The 9042-nt window shown below is 38.9% G+C and overlaps 2 protein-coding genes across 3 annotated transcripts in view; one reads left to right on the top strand and one right to left on the bottom strand.

The window, feature by feature from the left end:
- Positions 1-361: 361 nt before the first annotated feature.
- Positions 362-8139, bottom strand: TEN1 (TEN1 subunit of CST complex). Its single transcript, XM_015819700.1, has 4 exons — positions 7926-8139; positions 6987-7103; positions 4562-4719; positions 362-1075 (listed from the first exon to the last, which is right to left on the bottom strand). Exons 2-4 carry the CDS (start codon positions 7073-7075, stop codon positions 945-947), a joined length of 378 nt encoding a protein of 125 aa, XP_015675186.1. The 5' UTR covers positions 7076-7103; positions 7926-8139; the 3' UTR covers positions 362-944.
- A 108-nt stretch (positions 8140-8247) lies between these two features.
- The window catches only part of ACOX1 (acyl-CoA oxidase 1), a 34223-nt gene continuing 33428 nt past the window's right edge, over positions 8248-9042 (top strand). For both annotated transcript variants that reach the window (XM_015819697.1, XM_015819698.1), the window contains exon 1: positions 8248-8423. In XM_015819697.1, coding sequence (XP_015675183.1) covers positions 8315-8423 — 109 coding nt within the window. In that variant the 5' untranslated portion in view covers positions 8248-8314. The remainder of the gene's footprint in view (positions 8424-9042) is intronic.

The raw sequence follows: 9042 nt of genomic DNA, 5'->3' as shown, positions 1-9042 counted from the left end.
CTACCTGCAAACACGTACCGTTTCATCTGATCCTGATGAAAATGTTAACGTAGATGCCATTAGCACATTGATAGCAGCTACCTAAAGCTTAATGATCACATCTACAGTGTGACATAAATATAAACCCAGGCAACAAGACAGATCTTAGTAGGAATCTATAATACAAATTGAAGACTAAAGAAAAAGTTTTATTATTTTATTACTTTCTAGAATCAGCATTTTAAGTTTTATTTCAGGCTCAAATTAAAAGCTGCTCTTTAAAACAGACTTACATGGAATTGATAAGGGGGGGGGGGGGTTTGGTTCTGCAGAATTTTTTCAAATCCAGATAGATAGATAGATAGATAGACAGAGACAGACATCAGATATTCATTATTTGACAGCTTTTATTTCACAAATGTGATATATTTTGAAATTTGTACAATGGAAGATTAAGGTGTTCAACAACTTCAGGAAAGCAAGGAAGTTGTATTGTCACAAATGGAAATGGAAAAGGGGGGCATTCCAAGCCTGCAAAAACACTTTTTTCTATCAACAAAATTAGAATTAAAAGCCATTTCCCCCACAGCCACCAACTGTTGGTTTCTTTGGCATATTAAGAAAATTCTTTGCTTTCAAACAAGCTTAAGGATCAAGCTTTTGTAATTTCCAAAAATCATCTTCCAAAATAAAGATTTCTATTAGCCCTTTGCATGCTGTATTGTTTGTATAAGTTTCTAAATAGAGTTATGTATAAGATTCACAGTCTATTACAGAGACCAGTTCTGGAACTCTAGACATAATCTGCATCCTCAGAGTCTAAAACTTTATATCAAACCAATTTTAAGGAAGTATTCACAAAGCAATATAATCTCCAACAAAACCAGGAGTAAAGGCAAGAATGATCATATACAGAACAGCAAATTTTCTGCTCAAAAATAAATCCTGCCTGAAGCATAGTACTATCATATACTTTCTTCATGATCTTTCCTTCTCTCCTGAAAATATTTTCTCTGTTCCTCTATAGCTTTTTCCAACAATTGAAGATTTATTCCTTCTACACATGTAAATACACGAGCCTTTAGAATCATTTCACCTGCAATAGAAAAATGAATAAGTAAATAAATCACCACTTTTTTAATTAAAGGATCTCTTTAAAAAATGCCATAGTTGATAATGCAATTAAAACAAAATGTTCTCCCAAATCATACAATGTGGTAGTTCCACTCTTTATTACTTCAGTATAGAAAGCACTTTATTTTGTAATATATATTTAATACAGCTTTTTCTTTAAAAAACATTTCTAAGTGGTTTACAAAATGAAAAATACACAATTAGACCCAATTAATTGAAAGCAATAGGTGGTTTAAAAAAAGGTGGTAGGAGAGAAAATTCATATGTACAAGACCTAGATGATGAGACAGGTCTTCAAAGGGGGCCTAACAACTGCTATTTTGCAAAGTGCAGGTGACAGTACTTTTCAGAGTGCACAAACAGTGAGGAGTAAAATTTTAAAGTGGAGTGTAGATCCAAAGAGATCTAAATCTATGGCATATACATCAGTCATTCTGTTTTCTCTGTTCTTTTCTCCTCTTTGGGAAACTATATTCAAAGCAATACATGCAATTCTTTCTGCATCCATGCAAATATTCATGAAGTTCACAGAAGAAACGTAACCAACAATGTGCATATAGTGGAAAGCCTCACCCAACTAGAACAAATATGTACACTACAAGAACTGGAAATGACAAATATGCTTGTACTACTTGTTCCAAACTACAATAAATCAGTTTTATACTCATAAAGGATGTTTCTCATTTAACCTTTGAGCAGACATTCAGTCTCACAACACATGTGAAAAGCAGTGACCTTCTTTTTTTTTTAATCCTTCAAATTAAGCTCTTCAATAACAACTGACATAATATGAGCAGGGCTTTTTTTTCTCATAGAACGCCCAGAACGGAGTTCCGGCACCTTTTTTGGATGGAACCTTGTAGGGTAGGCAAGGCGGGTTGTATAATGTGTGTCAGTTCCGGCACCTTTTTTTTTTTTTTTTAAGAAAAAAAGCACTGAATATGAGGCTATGTATAGCAAGTAGAAAGACACCGTTCATTTTTGAAAACGTATTATTTATTTATAAAATTTATTGGCCAGCCCATTTGTAACATAGATATTATTATTTTTCCAGCATTCAAAAGAACTTCCTAATATGCAATTAACCAAATTGTATACCTGCTGCTTTTACATTGAAAAGTGGTGCTGGACTTCCAGGGAAGAAATGGTGGACCAAAGAAATGGTGGACCATGAAAAGCAGAGCCAATAATCTCAGTGAAGTGAAGAGCTGGCAAGTAGACCTGCTCTTTGATAATTCCTCTCCAAACAAGGAAATCACCCACTAGCGCTCAAGACATTTGCTCGTCTTGAGGGGATTGCAAGACAGCAGTTTCCAGCAGGTTTAGTGCCCTGAAAGACTAGGGAATAGCCATCTTGCTCAAATCACACTTGGAACTTTCCAAAGGATACTGTTTCATATATTTCCTTTTCTAATCACTTTCAGAAATTGCTTGTCAGCTGCTTTGGATTGACAACTCTGAATGCATTGGGTGAGTTTCCATCAATCATTTACGGAAGAAGTTTTAAATACAAGTTTAAGCACCGAAAATGGTTATTTTAATAAATAGCAAAAGGGTGAGTAGAACTTTGATTTTAAAGAGTTACAAACAAACTAAGAGTCCAGAGAAATTTAAAACAAGATCTTTTGGAATTTCTTTTTCCTCATGGAAAAATGCTTTTGTTTAAAAATATATATGATAAGATGGGATTTTGGAAGTTGGACATTAGAGTGAACTAGAAAGAACTAAATAGTATAATTAAAAAACATTGATACTTAACTTACAAATACAGAATGAAGCAAAATACTTTAATTTGGACAAATATAATGTATTATATTTTAAGAAGTAGTAAACTTCCTTTGTATATTTTTCTTTTCTTTTTTCTTATTTTTTTCTTTTCTTTCTCCTTTTTTAGTTTTATTAGTTTTTATTATCACATTTTAATAAAATTACTGTATAAAAAAGCAAGTGGCATGGAAGAAGCCCTTTGCAGGACAGGCAAAATATTTTAACCTTTCCCATCTTTTTCTTTCCATATTTCCCTCTGATTCTCCGACCTGAGTTTTTAAAAACAGGTCTACAAAAGAAAAGTCTCAAATCCCAATCAGAACAGAAATAAGCAAGTAGGAAAAATAAAGAAAAAAATTCAGGTGCTTTGTCTAAACATTGTCTACTGAACGTAATCATACAATCCCCCAGGAAGAAAGTGGAATTATTCAGATCAACATCAATATCTCACCAGCAGAACAAGGCATGACATACCTGGCAGATATAATCTGTGTGAGTTGAAAGTATTGTAATCATGAATACGCTTCCACTATTAATATATGAAAATGTGCCCTGCCCGAGGCTCAGAAGAACTTTGCTACTCAACCATTAACATATGAAGATATATCTTGCCCCTGAGGCCTCAGAAGCAGAACTCTGCTACTCAACAATTCCCCTCTAAAGTATTTGGTGCTACTACAAAAATATTGAAATCTTTGTTGCTCATGTTTCTGGGCAGATGATAGTGTGATGAAGCCCAGCTTTGTTTAGCCCAGGGGTAGTCAACCTTGGCTCTTTTATGACTCGTGGACTTCAACTCCCAGAATTCCTGAGCCAGCACAGCTGGGAATTCTGGGAGTTGAAGTCCACGAGTCATAAAAGAGCCAAGGTTGACTACCTCTGGTTTAGCCCAATCTTTTTAAATTCTCCTGAGCTTTCCAAGATAGCTATCTACTCCTACCTCTATATTTCCCTACCAGCACTTCTTTGTGAATAAAGAAAAGATGTCTTAGTAGGAACTCTGACATTAACTGTTGCACTAATGGTTCTTCTCTTGTCTACATATAGCATTTATTATTGAGTAGGAATAGCTAGAATGATATCCAAACCTAGTCATAAGATGAAAATCACACTGGTCACTCTCATGGATGACCTGCATTGGGATATGAATGAAGGAAATGCAACTACCTTTGTCTTGCCAGATCACAGCACCTTTCAACATGGTCAACCACAGTATTATTCTGGATTACCTCCAAATTTTGGGAATGGGGGGCATTGTGCTATGGTAGTTCTACTCCTTCCTAAGCAAAGGATTCTAATTGGTGATTATGAAGAAGTCCAGTCCTTGGGCACTCCAGTATGGGATGCCCTCAATCTCAATTCTCTGGATAGGGAGAAACAGACTCAGATTCAACCCAAGTAAGATTGAGTACCGTAACTTAATTGAGAAGCCTAGTAATTCTAGGATTATCCCAACATTGTTTCTGGCTGGGGTAGGGCCTCTGCTACCATGGCAGACCCAGAATCTGCATCTTTTTTTCCTATTATAAAGAACCTATCATAGTAGCATCCTTTATGTATACCCTTAAGTATAAATTGGCTTATTTTTTGCTCTCTTGAGTCCTTAAGAATGGTTCTATTTGTTCATATTTATTTGGAGACATTTTGGTCCCATAGAATTAAAAACCATAGATATCTTTACCTTCCTTGAATTCAGTTTCCCCCAGGACAATATACAGAGACCCAAGCTGAGCCTGAAAGGGTTCTACAAACTTTGTGCAAACTTGAATACAGTGCTGATCAGATGCATGTTGAGCTGTTAAGATGGCTTGGGAAATGGCCATATCGTAAGAGTGAAGTCTGAAAGAAAGTTTCAGATATTGATAATAATTAAGATACACATATTCATTTCCACAATACTGATAATATCATGTATATATCATGGAGTGGGGGGCAGAAATATTAATTCATGACAAATAATATAGTAGTTAAAAAGATGTTTTAGCCATTTTTTATTATAGTAAGACAGACAGAAAGGTCAAACAACGTATGACAGAAATAGAATATGTAAAACAACCTACATATTTGGAAAAACGTTTACATGCAAGTTATCAGTCTAAACTGAAGACAGGTTATTGGTCTAAATTTGAAAGGGAATGCAGTCCAAATGCAATAACATTTTTTGCTGTTGTTGTCGCTAAGTTGTGTCTGACTCTTCGCAACCCCATGGACCTTAGCACACCATAGTCCAATAACATTGCAATAACACTGACTAGAATTAAATCTCTGAGCTAAATCCGTACCATGTGCTAAATAAAATTGAAACATGCCACATTATAGCTCAATGTAAAATACAAACCCAGCTGAGTACAGTATAGTCATTAAACTATGTTAAAGAAAATACCGGTCTAACGTTTTGGCCATTACAAAGAATGCCATTCTTTTAAATGATCTTTATTTCTTTCCTTTCAAATCCCTTCTTCGATCCCTATTCAGAAAAGGAAGAGTCAACTCTTCCAATTGTTTAAGATAAGAGAATCTAATTTTTTTCTAATTTATCAACATCTAACATACTGATAACTCCACAATAGTAGCCCAACAACACTAAGGCATACACACACCCATGCACGCACAAACACAAACACATTCTACTAAAATATAAAAAAATCCCTTCTAACCCTTATGGGTGGTATACGTCTTCCTCAATCTCGGGAGTTTGGGGGTTCTGGGCAATATCTTAGCTGTTCCCAGCACTGCACTTTTCTGGACAGAGTTCTAATGTCATTCCTGGGATCTTTTGGAATACTGACAACTCTGAGTACTCCCACCACCACTGGGACCACTTTATTTTTTAGTTCCTCATTCAGGCCCTGGCACTTCTACAGTTTCTCAAACTCTTTCTTCCTGATGTTGCTGACCATTGGCACTTCTACGTCTATCACCACTGTTGTCTTCTGGTCCTTCCTCTACCACCACAATGTCTGGATGATTGGCCAGTACCTGTCTGAACCTGGAAGTCCCATAGGATCTTAGCTTTCTTATTCTCTGCAACTTTTTGTGGGATCTCCCATCTAGACTTAAGGAGGGTCTGACCCATATTTTGTACAGATGTTCCTGTACACAATGCCAGTGTCAAGGCTGATTTGCTCTCACCTTTCGCTCACAGCCAGACAACAGAAACTAGGAATAATTGGAATGTATGTGTGGCTGGGAGGAAGCTGAGCAATTCATGTGCACCGTCTGTGGCCTGGAGTATCTAGATACCTCAAGGTTGAACAATGAGAGCCTTCTGAGCCGAGCAGACTGTTTCCCAAAACAAAGAGATTGCATTGGATTGGAGGACACTGGACAGTGGCTGGCGGGGGGGGGGGGAGAAGGGGATTTCAACTATGCAGTTTTTCATGCTAAAAGTCAGAACTGGTTTTGCCTACATGGATCTATCAGTAAAGTTATACTCTTGGTAAAATAACATCCCAGGAGTTTCTTTTGCTGCATATGCCAGTGGGACGGTTGACAACCAGTTACTTGATTGTGCCATTCAGTGTATGCTGTTCCTGCCTGCATCTTATACCTTGCCATGGGTTGGACTGTCTCTGAGGCCTCTCTGCATAGCCTGCACCTTGGATCCTGTCTAGTGTGGTAGACCCCTGCTTCCATGGATCTGGTGCTTGGTGCTTGTTCTTGTGCTGCTTATGGTCAGTGTCTCAGTGCTGTCTTTTAATTCAGTCTTTACCAGCCACTGGTAGGATTTCCCAATGTCTGTCGATAGTACATCCCATGGAGAACGATGTCTTGCCATTGGACTTCTGCTTGATCTCCCTCCCACATCTGCTGCTGCTTCAGGCAGCTAATCTTTGGGTGCCATCTTACTGACCCTAGCTTGACACTGCTGGATATCCCATCATCTTTGATTTGGACTCTCTACCACAAGTTAAGTAATAATTGAAAGAAAAAACCAATCCTTTCCCAATGATGGCAAGAAATCAGATCAATGACGTTGTCTCAAATAGTAATTACAGAAAGCATAAACAGATGCAGCAATTATAAAGTATATAAGCAGATACTGTATTGACCAAATTAAAGAAAAATAGACTGATCAAATTAAAGAAAAATAGACCTACACTGACCTGCCATATGTTCTCAGGGTTTTCCCTTCCGGTACTGAAGTAGAGTTTATTTCCCAAGGAAAGTGATATGTTCCAGCATCTGGAAGCATTATGTAGAATGGCTTGCAAAAACAGATCCTATTGTCAAACAAGATTAAGATTAAAGAACTTTCTATTTTCAGAGATCTCAAATATTTTTCTGCTCTGAATATTTATCCTGCTATAAAGCAAAGTAGCTTTTTGTTCCATTATGCTAGACAGTTAAGCAGCCCCCTTACTAAAATATAAGTTTAATCACAAACTATAATTTAATAACCCTAATCAACCATTATGGACTTTCTGCTACTTTTCTGGGGCTACTGGATTCCATTACTTTTTGCTTTTCCCCCGATTCCCAGTTTTCTTGTTCCCCTGGGCTTTTCCTTTTCCCTTTCCAAGTCTGGCTGGCTAAGAAAAGAGAATCCTGCTTGATATGCCATAAATTCTAACAATAGCCAGCCTGATATCTAACTGTACTCTTAACTTTAAGAACCAGTTTGGTCTAATAATTAAGGCACCAGGCTAGAAAGCAGGAGACCAAGAGTTCAAGTCCAGCCTTAGCCATGAAAGCCAGTTGGGTGACTTTGGTTCAGTCACTCTTTCTCAGCCCAACCCAGGTCACAGGGTTGTTGTGGGGAAAATAGGAAGGTGTGCTAGATATGTTCACCTCCTTGAGTTATTTGTAAAAATAATAAAGACAGGATACCAACAAACAAACAAACAAACAAACAAACCGCATACCAGCGGCAGGGAAGTTTAACTTGAGTTCCCCCGAGTCAATCTTTTGTTTACAATCTGGAAAGCTACAAATACTCTTCCCACAGATATTTTTTTTTGTAAATAACCAGCAGATATACAACGCGATACGCGCACAAAGCGAAACTTTCGGGTGGCAATCCTGAATTGTACGCCAACAGATACCTGGACGGTCGAAAACAATGTGCAATTCCAGCAACCAATGCCCTGGTTTCACAAGGACGCCCGGTGCATACTTGTACGAAATTAAACGTCGATGGTGCAAATTAAATATTTGCATAAAACCAATGGATTCTTAACCCCCACCCCAGCTTCCTCCTAGCAATGGAAAACCTCCCAACTCGAACCGAAGCCTCCCTACTGGAAGCTCCGCACGCGAGAGGAAACGCCTCCGTAGAGTCACGCGGATGCTAAGCGACCTCCTATTGGGCTTCCGCGTCGTCACGGGGCGGGGCGGGGCAAGGCTACATTTCGCCTGTTCGGAGCTTTTCCGGAGCGGAGTCGGCCGGCGGTTGTTTCTCGGGCTTGGTCGCGGAGGAGTCACGGCCGTGAAGATGAACGCGGATCTGCGGAAGGAGCGAGAGGCGGCTTCTTTCAAGACGGAGCTGCTAACCAACTTCTTGGACGGGGGTGCAGAGCAGACCCTGCGCCGCAAGAAAATCGGTGAGAGCGGGCGGGATGGGAATGCAGAGACAGCCGCAGCCCTTGTGCGTGTGGCCCCTTTTCCGCTGCCTGCCCCAGTAGTAGAGGCGGTAGCTGCAAAATGCGGGTCATTGCCCTTCGAGAACTTTACCGTCCTTTTATCCATTCAAAGTGCACGTTTGCATCTGGACAAACATCGCCTTGAAAGGGGAGACGCCGCCTTTCCCCCAATTTTGGGGATGGTGCTCGCAAGCGGTGTCTCGGGAGGGCATTTTAGAAAGAGGCATTCCCACCCAGGTAGCAAAACAAAAGAGAACATGTTTCTGCCAAGTTACACAAGATGTGTTGGTATACCTAAAGCCTATATTTACTTGATGCCTATCTAATGCCTTACATTTAGGATTAATCTAACTAGGTCACAAGTAGATGTCGTTTGGCTTTAGGCTTCACTCCACACTCATGGTGATGTCAGATTTCAACCCTAGATCTTCCCAGGCAGTACCTCATTTTTTAAAATAGGAAACCTAAAGGGATAACACGGCACAGGGAATTCCACAGTTTAAAAGCCACAGAGATGGCTTTTAAGAATAAAGTAGTTGCTACATCCTGCTGTCAAACTTTCCTTTTTTGTACTCAATTA

This window comes from Protobothrops mucrosquamatus, unplaced genomic scaffold, assembly GCF_001527695.2.
Source record: "Protobothrops mucrosquamatus isolate PMUCROS unplaced genomic scaffold, P.Mucros_1.0 scaffold969, whole genome shotgun sequence".
NCBI classification, from domain to species: domain Eukaryota; kingdom Metazoa; phylum Chordata; class Lepidosauria; order Squamata; family Viperidae; genus Protobothrops; species Protobothrops mucrosquamatus.
Note: the sequence above shows the minus strand (reverse complement) of the source record. Positions and strands in the feature narration are given on the sequence as shown.